The sequence below is a fragment of the Elephantulus edwardii genome, unplaced genomic scaffold (assembly GCF_000299155.1).
Source record: "Elephantulus edwardii isolate Elephantulus edwardi_28Jun2011 unplaced genomic scaffold, EleEdw1.0 scaffold00319, whole genome shotgun sequence".
In the NCBI taxonomy this organism is placed as follows: Eukaryota; Metazoa; Chordata; class Mammalia; order Macroscelidea; family Macroscelididae; genus Elephantulus; species Elephantulus edwardii.
In genome coordinates, this window is record NW_006400069.1 from 592090 (window position 1) to 610709 (window position 18620).

At 38.7% G+C, this 18620-nt stretch overlaps 1 protein-coding gene and 1 pseudogene across 1 annotated transcript in view; one reads left to right on the forward strand and one right to left on the reverse strand.

Moving 5' to 3' along the window:
* LOC102870376 (tight junction protein ZO-1-like) overlaps positions 1 to 9558 on the reverse strand; it is a 96820-nt gene extending 87262 nt beyond the window's left edge. Inside the window, exon 1 of the mRNA XM_006901324.1 lies at positions 9511 to 9558. Coding sequence (XP_006901386.1) covers positions 9511 to 9558 — 48 coding nt within the window. The remainder of the gene's footprint in view (positions 1 to 9510) is intronic.
* Positions 9559 to 16979: 7421 nt separating this feature from the next.
* Positions 16980 to 18620, forward strand: part of LOC102877106 — a 55211-nt pseudogene continuing 53570 nt past the window's right edge.

The window sequence follows — 18620 nt, forward strand, 5'->3', positions numbered from 1 at the left end:
GCAGCAAGTGCATGAGGTCCTCCTCAGTTTCTGCAAGCAGGGTTGTGTCATCTGCACAATGCAGATTGTTGATAGATCTTCTACCAATCTTGACCCCACATTTCTCCTCATAGAGCCCAGCCTCCTGGATAATCTGTTCCACATACAGGTTGAAAAGGTTTGGGGACAGGACACATTCCTGGCGTACGACCTTCCCAATTCTGAAGCATGCAGTATTTTCTTGACTGCCTCTTAGTCCAAGTATAGGTTTCGCATTAGCACGATCAAGTGTTCTGGGATTCCCATTCTTCTCAGAGTCAACCACAGTTTGTTATGACCCACACAGTCAAATGCCTTTGCATACTCAATGAAACACAGATACAACCCATTCCTCTTGTATTCCCTGCTTTCAGCTAAAATCCATCTAACATTAGCTACAAGATCCCTTCTAAGCCCAGCTTGGACATCCGGGCAGTTCTCTGCTGATGTGCTGAAAAAAACAAAATAAGCCTTCCCCTGAAAGGAGAGCATAATGCAGCCACGGAAAGGCAGAGCAAATATACTGACCCAGCATCATATGACTAGCTATAGAAGAAGTTACAAGTAATGCAACAAAGGATGGAAACCCTAAATTAAGTGACAGGGAATCAGAATAAATACACTAAAGTGGAGTTATGTAACTGGAGAAGATGCAAAAGATGGAAGAATGATACAATAGGTAAAAACGTAGGAGAGATTTAACAAACACCACGAGACTGAGAGAGTACAGCCAACACAGTATTAGAATGAACAGAAATTCATGAAAATGTAATCCAGAATATCAGGACTGAAATGGCAGATGTGTCCAACATGCTAGAGGGGCAAAAACAACAGCAGAGATGGAACACAGAGTCAGTGAGTTGGAAGACAAGAATCACAATGGGAACATACTATAAGAGGAAAGAGAGGAGACGTAAAGAAAATAAAAACTTTAGAATCATGTGGGATGACATCAAAAGGAACAACATATTTATGACTGGAATCTCAGAGCACCACTGGGCAGAGAAAGCACTGAGAAAATTGTGGAGGAGACACTAGAAGAAAACTTTCAGGGTATTATGAAGAACAAGGAAATCCACAATTCAGGAAGCTCAGTGAACCCCCAAGGACATTATGCTGAGTGAAATATCTCAAGTCACAAAAAAGACAAATACTGCATAATGTCACCGTTATAAAACAGGACTGTCATGGGGCTTGGGGACAAAGTAAGAAAAGGGGATGAATAATGAACACGGCATTGGAATTGATGAGGGAAAAACTGTTTAAAAGGAATATTAGGCATCATTTGCACATGACAACAGTCCAAAATAAGAAGTGCACAGTAAAGTGAACTTAGGGAGGGAAATGTGCAACAATAAATGAATGGAAATCCAAGTTTTCTGTAAACTTTCATTAAGATCACAATAAAAAAAATTTTTTTTAAACCCCATGAATATAGATAGCAAAATTCTTCAGAATCAAAGACGGGTATAGAATACTAAAAGAGAAAGAGTCACATATGAAGTAGAAACAATTAGACTACGATCTGATTTCTCAGACAGCAGAAACTATTAGAGAAAGAAGACAATGGGATGTCATATGAAGAAGGCTGGAGTAAAACAATTTCCAACTGAAGATCCTGTACCCAGCAAAGATGTCCATCAAATATGAAAGAGAAATCAAGTCATTTGCACACAAACAGGAGATAAAGAAATACATGAAAATAAAATATTCTATGGGAAGTTCTTCATGCAGGGACATCAAGAAACCCAATGGACCACAGTAACCAGAAACAACAGAAAAACTTGGCAATGATAAAACCTGGCATGTTTTATCATCCTTAATATGAATGAACTAAATGCACTAATTGAGAGAAAAACAGTAGCAGAATGGATAAAATGCCCAAAACTCATCAATATGCTGACTACAAAACAAACATCTTACGAAATGAAGAAAAATTTGGCTGTCATGTTTTTGGAAGTTCTCATGAATTCTTTCCTTTTCTACAGCTCCTATTTGGATTAATATATGAGCAACTGATAGCCTGTTCCAGTTGTGTCCTGGCCTTGTTCTGACTAATGAAGTGCCTATTTCATTCCACAGGTGTAGTTGATTACACTGAGAACAGGAACACCAGCACATTTAACTGTGCTCATGCAAAATCTATACCTAGATTGAGAAGCTGTGCTCTGAACAGAGGAAAGGAGCGTGGTTTAAAATAGGGAAGGGAGTGAGTTAGGATTGTATCCACTCTCCATACATATTCCTTTTGTATGTTTGAGTAAATCATTTGTAATGCCAGACTGTAAAAAGAGGAATGTGGCATCAGGATTGGAGGAAGACTCATCAACAATCTACCTTATGCAGATGACACACAACCTTGCTTGCTCAAATTGAAGAGGACTTAAAATGTCCACTGCAAAACATCAAGGAATATGTCTTTGGTATAGATTACATTTCAACATCACAAAAACAAAGGTCTTTGCTAAGGTGCCATAAGGCAACATCATGAGATAAAAAAAAGATAGAAGTTGTCAATGATTTTATCTTGGTTGGTTCCACAATCTACATCTTGGTACCAGCAGTTAGGAGATGTACTGCATGGCCACAAACACTGTCAGGGACTTCTACAAATCACTGAAGAGCAATGACTCTTGTTGTTGTTGCTGTTTGTGCCGTCAAGTCGCTTGCAACTCATAGCGACCCTATGTACAACAGCCCTAAACTCTGCTCTGTCCTGTGCCAATCACACTGTCTCTGATACACCCATCCTGATTACCCCAGTCACTGAATCAATCCACCTCATAGAGGGTCTTCCCCTCCTGCGCTTTCCCTCCACCCTACCAAGTATGACGTCCCTCTGCAAGGACCAGTCCCTCCTTACAACATATCCAAAGTATGGTAGACAGAGCCTCAGAATCCTTGCCTCCAAGGAGCCGCCTGGTTTAACCCTTTCCAGGATGAATCTGTTTGTTCTCCTAGCAGTCCATGGTACCCTCAATACTCTTCTCCAGCACCACAGCCCAAAGGCATCAATTCTCCTTCTATCCTAATTAGTCATTGTCCATAACAAGTGACAGCAAAGATAGCTGTTCTAAAACTAAGGTGCACCTGACTCAGGCCAGTCTTTTCAATCACTTGCTACGTATCTAAGAGATAATGAATATGGATGACAGAATACTTGATGCTTTTGAATTGCAGTGTTGCAGTACTGAAAATCTCATGGACTGTCAAAAGAACAAACCTTGTAAAAGAGCAGCCACAGTGCTCACTAGAGGCAAAAATGGCAAGACTTCCTACCTCATACCTTAGACATATTGCTTACAGAGACTATTCCTTGGAAAGGGACTTTATGCTTAGAAAGGTGGAAGGGAAGCAAAACATAAAGATCCTCAATCAGATAGACTGACATGGTGACTGTAGCAATGGGATCAAATGTGTGAGAGATGGTGAGGCTGGCACAGGATAGGACAGAGTTTACATATGTTATCACTATGAATTATACCTGACTTCATGGCATCTAACAAAAGTTGATTTGCTACATGTGTGGTCCATCTAGCAAGATCTACATGTATATTTTATGAAAAATTATTTTCAATGAATGAGTCATGGATAATACTTAATTCTATCATGTAATAATGCAGTCTTATTTCTACCACTAAAGCTGAGTTTTCTGACTACCAATCTTTGTAATTTTTGCATGTGAATCACCAGTCATTATTAATGCATCTTTTTCTTTAACTTAGTAGAAATTTTGATTTTTTTCCTAAGTTGTTTTTGTTTTTTTGTGATTTTAAGTTTTAAAAAAAGTTGGATTTCAATCATTGATTGTTGAACATTTTCCTCTCTAACCCACCTCAGCTCACTTTTTAAAAAAAACTATCCATTCACTTTTGCAATATTTCCTTCCTCCCCCAGTCCACTTTGCTATGCATCTCTTAATTCTACACTGTTATCATACAAATAATGTCTAATCATATATTCCTTTTAAACATTTCTTTCCTTCATTGATCCAATGCAGTGTTCATTACTTATCTCCTCTTTTTTAGTTTTCTCCCAACTCCCATGCCAGTCCTGTTTTAAACAGAGGTATTATATAGTATCTGTCCTTTTGTAACTAAGATATTTCATTGAGGGTAATGTCTACCAGGGTCACCCATCTTGTGTAATATTTTATGAGTTCTTCGTTTTTCAGTGCTGTGTAGTAATCCATTGTGTGAATATACCAGTTTTCCTATCCACTCATGTGTTGATGAGAACTTGAGTTGCTTGCATCTCTTTGCTATTGTGAATAATGCACAAAAAACCCAAAAAACAAAACAAACAAACAAACAAAAAAACCAAAACACAAACCCAAACAACCATGAATGTGCATATATCTGTTTGAGTGGCAGCTCTAGTTTCTTTAAGGTATCTTTCTAGTAGTAGACTTGCTGGGTTAAATAAAATGTCTATTTCCAGCTTTTTGATAAAGCGCCACACTGCCTTCCGTAGTAACTGCACCATTTTACACTCTCACTAGCAGTGAATAAGGGTTCCTATCTCTCCACAGCCTAACCAGCACTTGTTTTCTGCTGTTGAAACTTTGCTATTGCTACTGGGGTGAAATGATATCTCAGTTATTTTTCTTTGCACTTCTATGATAGCTAGGGATTCTGAAAATTTCTTCATGTGTTTAAACGTTTGCCATCTGAATGTCTTCTTTGGTGAAGTCTTTATTCACAGCCGTGGTGGTCAAGACAAACTAATACTGGTACAGCGACAAGGCACACAGATCAATGTAACAAATGCTTCAGAAGCCGACTTGGAAAAGCTTTCAGAGGCTATCTCATTATGACATTCTCAGAAAAGGCAAAACTGAAGAAACGGAACACTAGTCAGAGGTAACGGGAATAACTGGCTATAAATGGGAACAAGGGGAAACTTTAGAGTGATAAGAACTGTTTTACTTTTTTTTGGTAGTTTTACGACTAGAAATGTGTTAAAACTCAGAATTGTTTACTACCAAGGGTGAATTCTGCTATATGTAAAATGCACTATTTTCCACTGCGACAATGATGTGTCAAATGCAATAACAGTTACCCATGGTGGACAGTGGTTGGTGGAGCCCCCTGATTAAAACAAGCTTGGAAGCAGGAGTGGCATCCACTTCCAAAATAGCTTGCCTCTGGAAATTCTATAAACTTGGAGAAACGATGAAAGTTATACAAGTGATCAGGTCTTTTGTTCATGGGGTATCTGTGAGTTGTCTACGACTCGATGGCACTTAACAACAACAAAAACAACAAAATATACCAATAAAAATAATAGAGCCATCTTAACGTACTGTAGAAAAAGAAGTATACTATGAATACCAAAAAATTATATCACAACTTTATAGTTGTTATATTCTAGTTTAAAAAGCAATTAGTCAATTAAACAATTAATGTGATTTCTTCATGCTTTATCACCTTTTTGAATTAACATTTCAACTTTCTAAGTAATATTTAATGATTTGTGTTACTATTTAATAAAAAAATCACTATTATTTAAATGATAAAGGTGTGCCTATCCAAGCCACGAGATTTTCATTTAGTTCCTATAAATTTGAAAACTGGACAATAAATAAGGATGACACATGAACAATTGATGACTTAGAATTTTAGGGTTGGAGAAGAGTACTGTTGTTATGTGTCGTCAAGTCACCTGTGACTCATAGTAACTCTATGTCTCACTGACTCTGTCACACCCCCATTGCCCTAGTTACTATATCAACCCATCTCATCCGGAGTCTTCCTCTGCTGCACTGTCCCTCTGCCTTTCCAAGCATGATGTTCTTCTCCAAAGATCAGTCCCTCTTGGCCACATGCCCAAAGTATGCAAGGTTGCAGCTTCAAAATCCTAGCCTCCAAGGGGAAACTTGGTTTCACGCTCTCCATGACAGACCTATTTGTTGTCTTGGCCATCCATGGTTCCAGCACCACACTCAAAGGGATCAATTCTTCTTCTGTCAGCCTTTGTCGGTGCACCTTAGTCTTTAGACTGACATCATTGCTTCTCAGTACTCTGGAAAGGTCCCTGACAGCAGATTTACCTAATGCAACTTGTCTTTTGATTTCCTGACTGTGGTGCCAAGAGTGTTGATTGTGGAGCCAAGCAAACTTTAACTGTTAATAACCTCCATCTCTTCTCCATCCATCATGGTACTGCCAATTGGTCCAGTAGGGAGAATCTTTGTCTTCTTGATGTTGAGCTTCAATTCATATTGAAGACTATAGTCCTTGACCTGCAACAAGCGCTTCAGGTCCTTCTCAATTTCAGCAAGCAAGGTTGTGTCATCTGCATAACATAGGTTGTTGATGACTCTTCCTCCAATTCTGATGCCACATTCCTCCTCTTAAAACCCAGCCTCCCGAATGATCTATTCTGCATATAGATCAAAAAGGTATGGAGCTTCCTGGTCCAAGTATGTTGTTGTTATGTGCCGTCAAGTCGCTTGCAACTCACAGCAACCCTATGTACAACAGCCCTAAACACTACTCTGTCCTGTGCCAATCGCACTGTCTCTGACACTCCCATCCTGATTACCCCAGTCACTGAATCAATTCAGCTCATAGAGGGTCTTCCCCTCCTGCGCTGTCCCTCTTCCCTCCCAAGCATGATGTCCTTCTCCAAGGACCGGTCTCTCCTTACAACTTGTCCAAAGATGGAGCCTCAGAATCCTTGCCTCCAAGGAGCCACCCGGTTTAACACTTTCCAGGATCAATCTGTTTGTTTTCCTAGCATAGGTTTCACAAAAGCATAATCAAGTGTTCTGGGATTCCCATTCTCCTCAAAATTAACTACAATTTGTTATGATCCACACAGTGAAATGCCTCTGCATAATCAATGAAACACAGACAGACATCCCTCTGGTACTCTCTGCTTTCTGCCCAAATCCATCTGACATTAGCAATAATGCCTCTCGTGCCCACGGCCTCTTCTAAACCCAGACAATATTCTTGGTGGTTCTATCAATGTACTGTTCCAGTTGTTTCTGGATAATTTTCAGCAGGATTTTGCTTGTGATATGAATGATATTGTACAATAATTTCTACACTCTGTCAGGTCACCTTTTTTTGGAATGGGAATAAATATGGATCTCTTCCAGTCAGCCGGTCAGGTAGTTATCCTCCAGATTTCTTGGCATACCTGGAGAGAATGTCTGGGCAGCATCTGTTAGCTGAAATATGTCAACTGGTATGCCACTGATTCCTGGGAATTTATTTTTTGCCAAGTCCTTCAGAGAAGCCTATCCTCCTTCATCACCACTGCCTCTTGATCATATACTGTTTCTTGAAATTCTTCTGTGTCTGCCAATTCTTTTTGTTATAGTGACTCTATATACTCCTTCCATCATTTAATACTTCCTGGGTCATTCAATATTCTACCCACAGCACCGTTAAGTATTGCAACACAAGACCTGAATTTGTTCTTTAGTTCCTTCAGCTTAAGAAATACCAATCAAGTACAGCCCTTTTGATTTTCAGACTCCACTTGTTTTACATATTTCATGGTAATATTTTGCTTTGTTTTCCTGTGCTTCCCACTGAAATTTTCTATTCAGCTCATTAACTTTTTTATTTCATCACTTTGCTTTGGTTTCTCAGAACTCTAGCACAATATTCAGAGTACTACATATCTCATGTTAGTCTGCCAAAACAACAGTAAGTCTTGGAGGGAGTGCAACCAGGATGCTCCTTAAAGACAATGATGGAGTAACTCATCTCCACCCTACTCCATATTTTGGGCATGCTGTTAGGAAAGTCCAGTCCATGAAAAAAACATTATGCTGGGAAAGGCAGAGGGTCAAAGAGAGAGAGAAAGACTCTTAACAAGATGGAATGACACAAATGCCAGAGTAACTATTAACAATGGGCTTGAGTATATAGAGATGGTGAAGATGGTGCAGCAAAGAGCAAAGTTCAAAGCTGTTGTTGAGTAGAAGTTGACTCGATGGTATGGAAACAAATGAGGATACTGTCAATTAGGTAAGACTTTGCCCCCTTACTAGGAAAACTTGCAAGGCACCTAACAAGGAAAACCTGAATGTCAGCTAAAGAAAAATCTTTTGTGTGGCAAGTCATAAGTCTGTAAGAAATGTTTCTTGTTAGGCTGTTCCAGAATGTTGATCCTGGGTGTGACTTTGATAAACAAAACATACCTTAGGGATGGGATGTTTCTGCAGTAAGATTTGAAAAGAAACCATAAGATGGAAACCATAAGATAGTTGCAAGAAAGAATTATCAATATGTTTGTGCTTTTGTAAAAGGAATTCCTAGTCATTTTGGGAAAAAGTGTTCTACAATCCTATCCCCCCCCCCCCCCGCAAGACATAAACACTGTATAAATTGCTTATCTGCTGGAAAAGAAAGTGCTTAGACTCAATGGAGCTCTAAGTCCCTTGCCCTCGACTTTGTCTGTCTCTTATTTCCAAAGCCACCTGAATCCTCTCTTTCAGAAATCTGTGTTTGTTGAGCTGGACTTGACAACATGGCACATAACAAGAAAGAGAACAAGTATCTATTACATATGTACGGAATCAAACATTCAAAAAATAAAGAAGGACAGAGTTTGTCTCTCCCACCCTTTCTATCAATCTTGCAATGGACAGACTTAGAAATGTTATGTGCTGCTGAGTTGATGACTACTCACAGCAGCCCTATGAACAACGAAGTGAACGGATGTGAACATTGCCATAACCTGAGCCAACCTCATCATCTTTGACTCATCTGACCCCATTGCCATAGTCACTTTTTCAATTCATATTGTCAAGGGTCCTCCTCTCTTGTGCTGTCCTTCCAAGTATAATGTCTTTCTCCAAGGACTAGGCCCTCCTGACTACATAACGAGATGAAATTTTTCCTATATAATATCTAAGGCAAATAATCATTAGAATTAGCATTCTTCAATGAGAAAAAAGGAGGGAATGTGGGAGGTATTAATTAATTAATGTCAATAATGAACAGAGGTAATTAGCCTTTTTTAGAACAAAATGGGAATTATTTGTCAAAAGTTCTTAAATCGAGAGAATGGGAGAACGGTGGAACCAAGTTTTCACTCTTACTTAAGTATTAACTAAGACAACATGTGTAAAATCAACAGGCAACTTTTCAGATTTTATTATATGCCTGGCCTGATTTAATCAGTAATCTCAAACCTTTAAGACATGTACACATACTCAGATAGGATGAGGTAGCTTATAATTTATATCAATATACTAAATATTTTATTTCATCACTTCAATTTCTAAAATAATTCAAGTTATTTCTTGACTCAAGAACAACAAGAGCACTGAGATTATACAAATAACCTAAGGCACTAAATAAAAAAAAAAAAATCAGGTTCACTTTTGACCTTAATAAAGAAGTTAAACAAAGGAATATAAAAATGTTTTTCCCTCTTCTTCTGACTTCCTGACATCTGGCTTTCCTTTATTGTTTTAAAAGCCTGCCAGCATCCTGAGTTTTACCCAGATTATTTACTGCAACTTACCCTGTGAAGCGTCACTGTGTGTTGCTCCCATATAGCTGTTTCCTCCATTGTTGTATTCTGTCAAGGGAAAAGGAAAACAAGAAATTTACCTTTTAATATCTTCATAAAGTGAACAAATACATATCCATTAAGCAATTAAGCACACGGGAATGTCAAAATTTATTCTGTTAATATTAGAGATACCATCTCTGAAAGGAGTTTAGGAATTACAGGGGGTTTTTTTGGTTTGCTTTTCTTTCTGTTGTTAAGAGACAGGAAACTACATACAGGAACTTCCTTTGTTTTTAACTTAATCTGGACAGATGTTTCTCTGTATTCATTTTATGCCAGCTGAAACACTGCAAAATCTGGTATTCATGCTAGTTTCTTCAGCACTGTACTTAAAAATGACTTAGAATAAAAGTTGAGATAGTAGTATTTTAAAATATATAAATGCTACATAAACATTTTAAGTGAAGAATTTCTGTCCAGCCATCTCATTAATAATGTTAATAATGATTATTATACACACGCACATGTTTCAGGCAAATAGGTTGTTTGAAGGCAGTTATTAGCACACTTAAAACGCTACTGCTCCATGCAGTTTCAGTTTTCCTACAGAATTACCACCCAAAGATGAAAGGATCTTTCCTAGCATAATATTGTGTGATAATATTATACTATAATAATATTGTATACATGCAAGAATATAAACGAACAAATACAAAGACAATGACCTGAACAAATCTCAACAGTCACCATAAAATAAAAGTAAAAAATGTCCTACTCAAACCTCAGTACAGCTCAGGTTTATTAATCTACTGCCATGAACCTCTCACTGAAGAGGATATGCACTGAAGAATTTAAAATCAATTGCTTCTAAAACTTGGTTAAATTAACTTGGAAGCTGAAAGCAATGCAGTAACTATCATTTTATTATAGCTTTAATTAATTCCTAAAAATTGCATACTTTAGAAGCAAATTTTAACACGTTGCCGCAAATGACGGCTTACAATCGGAAAAAAATTTGTTTCTAAGCATGGTCATCAATTTAAAAGTGTGTGGCAACATGTTAAAACAGAAAAGAGGTTTTTCAGGATTATCAAATAATAAGGTGTATGGGGGAAATATGGAACATAAGACACTCTCGTATTAACACTCTGGCATGGACAATTTCTTATTGTTGCAAATGCTTGTTTCAACAGTGACATCTTTTTTCAGGCATACCTTGCTGTTACTACCACTCTGAGAACTATCCACCAAAGGTTCCATGGGCCCATTGCTCCTTTCCCATAGAACTTTAATCCAAGCTTAATCCACTTTAGAACATGAATCCCTCTAAAGAAAGCCTGCTTCCCTATATTCAAAGAAACCGGATTAACTTTCCTGCCAGTTTAACAAGAGAGGAAAGGATACAGCTCTATTGTTCATTCTCAAAGATAAGAACTGCCAGCCTTAAGAGTTTTGTTTCACTCTTAACATCAAGTGTAGCAAAATGTCCCTTTAAAGAGGCCTCCACTTATAAACAAAGCTGTTTGTTCTAAAACAGCAAAGAATATGTAACAACAACAATGATACAAATATTTGCATAAACTACCTGCTCGTCCATTACTGGATCTTTAAGAATGAGAACCTGCACAGGTCTAAGTTCATTTTTTCTTGATCAACTTCTTTTACCAGTCTCACTGGTTAAACTGACTCACTCAACACTGTCTCACTAACTTTTTAATCCTTTTCTATTAACTCAAACCGAAAGTGAGCTGACAGCAGCGACTTCACCTCTTTGGTAACACTCTGGGAAACAGCTTGTCTCCCACTTGGTTAAAGGCCTCTGACTGGTACAACTGGTTCATGTTGACTACAAAAGCTGGAAGTTTAAATGCATCTAGCAATGTTATAGAGCATTTTTGCTTTCATTCCTCAATTTCCAATCAGAGAATGGAAACTGCCAAGATATTTTAAGTCACATTCACAAAATACCATTCTTACTTAATGTTTAACACTCCTTTGGAAAAACCAAAAAGTATTCTTAAAAGTATTTTTTTAAAAATTCTATTATTATACAGTAGGATCTTAAAGTACAATCTTCAAGAGGTAAAATATTTTATTTATACATGTTAAGACAAAAACAGAAACTATTAAAACAAAATAATTTTCAACATTCAAAGTTGTTATTTATATAATTTCCTTTGTGGTTAATAGAAAGTTATACATCTCCACCAATTCAATGGTTATGGTGGCAACAGAGAATGAAACACTAAAAATGGTTACTTAGGGTCACTAAACCAATTTTATAATATAAATGGATTATTATACTGCATGATTCTGTTTCAGTTCTGGTGTATTTTTTGCCCCTCTTGTGGTTTACTTTTTATGTGATTCAACTTCCCGCTGCCCCTTTTTTTAACCCCCCCCCCTTCTATTTTTCCGCCCCAAAAGGAAACTGTCCATATTGGAATGTATTAAATAAACGGTAGTCTCTTTCTGGTTTCTCTGCACTTGGCAGATGTCTTTCTGGCTTCAGATCTCTGGATCTTCACTGTTTCATTGTAAGAAACCCAATCATTTCTAGTTTAAATCAGAGTAGGTTCTTTTTCTCTACCCTATGAAGAGCAAAGGCCATGTGGTGACAGCCATAGATGAACTTTACCAACTGCACAAAGAAGAGCTGTCCCTGGCAACATCACTAGCAACACAAAACTAATTCCCTTATGTTCCCCAAGTTTCCAAATCTCTTCTTACTCATCCCAACACCAATCTTACTGCTTTGCTGGATTAAAAATCTGATGTGATAGCTCACAGACCACAAAGAACCATGCTGGGGAAGTCAAAAGGTTAAAATCCAGGTTAGTAGCAGTATACAGTCAGGACAGCTTCTGAAATGTGCTCACAGGCACATCTGCCTTGAGAATCACAGCTTTAGGCAAGTATAAAAAAGTTCTCAGTCCTGCAAATTATGACCTCCCACCCCCAGTTGTCCAATGCACTTAAGCAAAGATGCTTAGCTCCAATTCCAATAGTATAGCAGTCGCAGGGTCCCATTTCACTTCAGGTCTCTGGTTCTCTGTTGTGACTGCTATGACTACTGCTCCTGCAGGTCTTAGTCTGGCTGACACAAGAAGTTCTGGCTCTGAAAGACCCACTACATTAATTTGCTTTTTCCTTTGGTGATGGGGAAGATATTCCTCCTGCTGCTGGATTTGCTCAATTTAATGGCAAGACTAACCAATCCTCTTGTTAACTATTGAGGACTAGTCAGCCAATCCCCTCATGGACAGGCTAACATACCCTTTTTTCCCCATATTCTTGGCCCACCCATATGGCAATGTCAGGCAATGCCTTTGCCTTCCTTCAGTGACAATAGGCTACATATATATTCAAGGAATTCATAGGAAGAGTTCTGGACAGACAAAGGATGAAGGATGGACCAGACACATGGTAATGCAAATATAGTAACATGAAAACGTAGGACTCTGAGTAGTCAGGATACATGAAAACATCACCAATTTCTTTCAAATTTTGTTCTAAGGCTAAGGCACTTCTTTTTTAAAAAGTTGGGGGTTTTTTATTTTTATTTTTTTTTTTACCTCCATGCTTTTGTTTGTGTGTGTGGTACACTATAGGGTTGGAAGAGTACACTGACAAGGAACTGTCAGAAATTCAAGATAGATTCAGAAGAGGCCACAGAATGAGGTATATATTAATGTCAGGTGTATTTTGGCTGAAAGCAGAGTATACCAAAAAATGTTTGTGTTTTACAGATTATGCAGACATTATGCAGACTATGTAAATCATGACAAATTATGGCTGAGAAGAATGAAAATCCTGAAACACTTAATTGTGCTTATATGAAACCTATACAATGACCAAAAAGTTGCTGTCAGAATAAGAGAACACTTAAAAGTGTGCGGCAACAATTGACGCTAAAATGGACATGAAGTACTTTCAGTACAAACAATTATGAAACATTATTTTCATTGGTAGAGAAATGAAAATCATGATTGGAGGAATCTTAGTGTGTTTACTATGAGCTCTTTTTGCACTGATTTTATCACATTCATTTATTATTTATTCAAGTTGTTGTTAAGTGCTGTTGAGTCGTAGGCGACTCATAGCGATGCTATGAAGAAAAGTCCTCAACACTTTGTGTGTCTTTCATCCTCTATCCAAGTTCATACAGTTTCCCGAGGCAAGCTATTAAGGAAGTGGATGCCACTCCTGCTTCCAAGCTTGTTTAATTGGAGCGCTCCACCCAACACTGTCCACCATGGGTAACCAACCATTAACGCATCTGACATATCAGCCTCACAGTGTTCAGCCTCACAGCAACCACAAGTTACCAAGTAGTTTAAAAAACCCAACATCATGATCAGACCTGGAAAGGTCTGGCATTACGAGGGACCCAGTGAACCCTCCTGCAAGAAGTACATAGAAATCACCCTCCCTTCTACATAATAAACACATCCTAATGCCCCTCTGCCAAGAGCATCAATATCAGAGGAGTAAAGAGGAAATGGGAGGAGAGAGTAGGTGGGTGGTCCTGCAGGGGGAAGGAGAGGGAATGGGGCTGTATGTTGACAGAGTGGGGCAAGGATGGGAACACATGTGCCAAAGGGGTACAACTGATCTACCTGCATAATCTCAACAGCTCTTCTGGGTTAAGTCTTGTCTGTCAAATATTGCTCTAAATCTGAGCACTAAATTAAGATAGACTAGGGAGAAGGACTGGCCATCCACTTCCGAAATAACATGCCTTCAAAAACACTATGTACAACAGAGCACACTCAGGTTAGACTAGCAGACATGGCACCACTGGATGACCTTGTTAGGAATCACAAAAGATGAGGAACAGTAGCAAGCAAACCTTAATTATTGGAATGTGGGATGTGAGAAGTATGAATGTAGCAAAACTGGAGACTGCTGAAGAATAAATAGAACACATAAACTCTTGATATATCAGGCACTGGCAAAATAGGATAAACTGCCATAGGACATTTTGAATGTACTATCCTAGAAATGCCAAGGTGAGGAAAAAATAGTGCTGTGTTCATAGTTAAAAAGACCTATTATAGATTCATCTTAAAATATAATATTGTATACAAGGAAGACTTATGGGAAGCAAAATTTCATATCAAATATGATATGAAAAATCATATGCTTATTCAGGAATTGAAGGAATCACAAAATTATAAGTTCGAATTTCTCTTGTGACAGGTCACAGAAAATGAGCTGTTTCCTGCAGACAGGAGACAGCGTGGGTTCCCCTGCAGAGGGAGTATTAATACCTGTGAAATACTTCTTTCCTTCAGGTTGACAGTAGAGAAAAATTCTACTTCATTTTCAAGAGAATTCTTTCTTATTTGCTTCCCCTGATTCTCAATAAATACAAAGAGGCGTGGCTTGTGGCACTTCAGTTGATTCAAATTGCTGGCCCCCTGTTTTTTATGCTTGCCCCTGTTTTTACGCTCTTTATCTCATTCTTGGGTGTCTTGCCTCATTATTAATATACTTTACCCTCATCTGCAACAAAGACTTACTACCACTCTAAGGTAAATTTATGCACCAACAGCCAGAGCCAAAGAGGAAGAAACAGATGCGTTCTACCAACTGCTGTAGTCGGATATCAAATATGCAACCTGGATTCATTAATAAAAATGGGTGACTGGAACACAAAAGTTGGGAATGAAAAAGAATTGGCAGTCAGAAAACATAGACGTGGTGACTGAAAAAAGACTGGAGACAAAATGATAGAATTCTGTATAATCAATGATTTATTCATTGCCAATATCTTTTTTAAGAAACACAAACAGCGACTATACACATGGGCCTCACCTGACGGTCTACACAGGAATCAGACTGATTAGATATGTGGAAAAACCCACTGGGGAAGCTCAACAGCAGCTGTGAAAATTAAGCTAGGTGTTGACTGTGGATCAGATCATCAACAACTTACATGAAAGTTGTTCAAACTGAAGCTAAAGAAAGGGACTTCTATTTATAATTTTTGAAGTACTTGAGCACCACAACAAGATGAACAACCCAACTGCAAAATGGGCAGTTGCTGTTGTTGTTATGTGCCATCGAAATACTGCATGGTTCAAATTTGGGAAGGGTGTATGCCAGGGCTATATCCACTCTCCACACCTTTTCAATCTTTATGCAGAACGGATTATCCAGGAGGCTGAGCTGTATGAGGAGAAATGTGGCATCAGGATTGGAGGAAGAATCAACAATGTGCGTTATGCAGATGACACAACCCTGTTTGCTGAACCTGAGGAGGACCTGAAGTGCTTGTTGTGGAAGGTCAGGGAGTACAGTCTTCAGTATGGATTGAGGCTTAATATTAAGAAAACAAAGATTCTCACCTCTGGGTTGATTGGCAGCATCATAATGAGTGGTGAAGAGATTCAGATTGTTCAGTTTTGATTTTCTTGGATCCACAGTCAACTCTCTTGGCACTAACAGCCAGGAAATTAAAAAACATATCATGATGGGAAAGTCTGTGGTTAGAGACTTCTCTAAAGTACTGAAGTGCAACGATGTCAGTCTGGAGACTAAGGTGCACCTGATACATGCCATGGTCTTTGCAATCACTTGCTATGCATCAGAGGGCTGGACAATAACTGGGGATGATAAGAAGAGAATTGATGCCCTTGAGCTCTGGTGTTGGAGAAGAGTATTGAATATACCATGGACTGCTAAGAAAATGAACAGGTTTGTACTGGAGAGGGTTGAAGCCAGGCTGCTCCTTGGAGGCAAGCATTCTGAAGCTTTGTCTGACATCGTGCAATGAGGGACCAGTCCTTGGAGAGAGAAGTCGTGCTTGGGAGGGTGGAGGGACACACAGGAGAGCAAGACCCTCAATGAGATGGATTAATTCAGTGACTGGGGTAATGGGAGTAGGTGTGTCAGAGATAGTGAGACTGGCACATAATAGGGCAGGAGTTTAGGGCTGTCGTACTAGGGTCGCTATGAGTCGCAGGAGACTTGATGGCACATGACAACAACAACAATACTTGGATCAGGAGGCAATTATCAGAACAGAGCAAGGAAACATTGCATGGTTCAAAATCAGGAAAGGTGAATGCCAGGGACACATCCTATCTCCATACCTTTCCAATCTATATGCTGAAGAGCTCATCTGGGAGGCTGAGTTCTATTGGGAGGAATTGGATTGGAAGAAGACTAGTAATACCTGTGTTACATATGACACAGATGATACAACCCTGCTTGCTGAAAATGAGGAGGAACTGAAGCACTTCAATATGGACTGAAACTCAACATCAAGAAAGCAAAGATTCTCACCACTGGATCAATTGGCAGCACCCTAACAGATAGAAAAGAGATTGAGAATGTCAACAGCTTTAACTTGCTTGGCTCCACAATCAATAAGTACCAGCAGCCAGGAAATCAGAAGACAAACTACACTGGGAAAATGTGCTGTGAAGGACCTCTCCAAATAACTGAAGAGCAATGATGTCAGTCTCGAAATGAAGGTATGCCTGACTGATCCAGGCCATGGTCTTTATAATTATTTGCCATACATCAGAGAGTTGGACAATGACTAAGGATGAAAGAAGAGGAATTAATGCCTTTGAGTTGTGGTGCTGGAGAAGAGCACTGACTATACAATGGTCTGCTAAGGGAGCAAACAGGTTCATCTTAGAGAGGGTAAAACCAGGATGCTCTTGGGAGCAAAGATACTGAACGTCTGACATACTTTCGGCATGCTGCAAGGAGGGACAAGCCCTTGGAAAGGGACATCATGCTTGGGCAGGTGGAGGGGCAGCACAAGAGAGGAAGACCCTGAATGAGATGGACTGACTCAGTGACTGGGGTAATGAGGGTAGATATGTCTGAGACAATGAAGTTAGCTCAAGGCAAAGCACGGTTCAGGCTGCTGTTGAATCATAGGGTTGCTATGAGTTGCAAGCTACTTGGTAATACTTCAAAAAACATGGTTATAAACTTGTCATTTTCATACTTTACAAGGCAGGGCAAATTAAAACCTAATATCTAAAGCAACAAAGCTGTGGGAGAGCAAAGAAACATGCATTTTTATTTAAACCTGATTTCAGTATTATCACTCTCTATTAGTACTACAACGTGTTTCTAACAAGTAAGCCGGGTCAGAAATGAGAACAGAACCTAAGCCTTCCATAGACAATACATGTGACCTCAGAGAAATAAATACAATTATATCTTTCCTGTTCTAAAACTCACACTCTATCATTCAAATGATTATATGTAATTCCAGGGTAAGCACTGCAAGCATCATTTGGGAACATATTACAGAGCTGGACAAATTCTGCAGGCATCAACTGACTAGAATCATAATTTTTAAAGATGCTAAAAGCTACATTTTAGGTTCTACTAAGAGTTTGTTTGGTTTCTTTGTTTTGTGTGCCAGCTGGCAAAGACATGACACAGATCATCAACTCTAGAAAATTTCCTGCCAAAATACAAGATCCCAGCTCTTGGTAGTTTTATTCTCCTGATTACAGGACAATTAGGGAAAGAAAGAAGGGCACAAGAACAGGCAGGACAGAATGAACACAGAACTGGGATAAAGTATCAAAAAGCAATGGAAAAAAAAGAACTCTCCAAATAGAACTTTATTTCCTGAACATGATCTAGAGCCTTTGCCATAGTGTGTAGCATGCTGGTTGTTAAATAAAAGGACCATCCATTGAACAACCAAGGCACGTTTTAGATAAAAGATGGCCTCTTTCCACAAAGACTGACACACTACTGGAAACTTGATGGTAGTAACTTTTTAAATGAAACTCATCATCCTTACAGGTGTAATTTAAAAAGTAACCAGGTTGCACAAGCAGTTACACATTCCACTAAATGTTACCAGATACTGTTAAATTGATTTCAACTCACAGTAAAGCCAAATGACAGAAAGGAACTGCCTCAGAGGGTTTTCTAGGCAGTACTCCAGAAAGAAATGGAACGCATAAATATTGACATACTAGGTATTGGAGAGATGAGATGGACTGGCATGGGGCATGGAGTCAGATGATAATATATTATTCTAGAGACGAAAAGGTAAGGAAAAATGGAGTTGCTTTCATAGTTAAAAAAGAAATTTCTAGATCCATCCTGAAGTACAACATGGTCAGTGA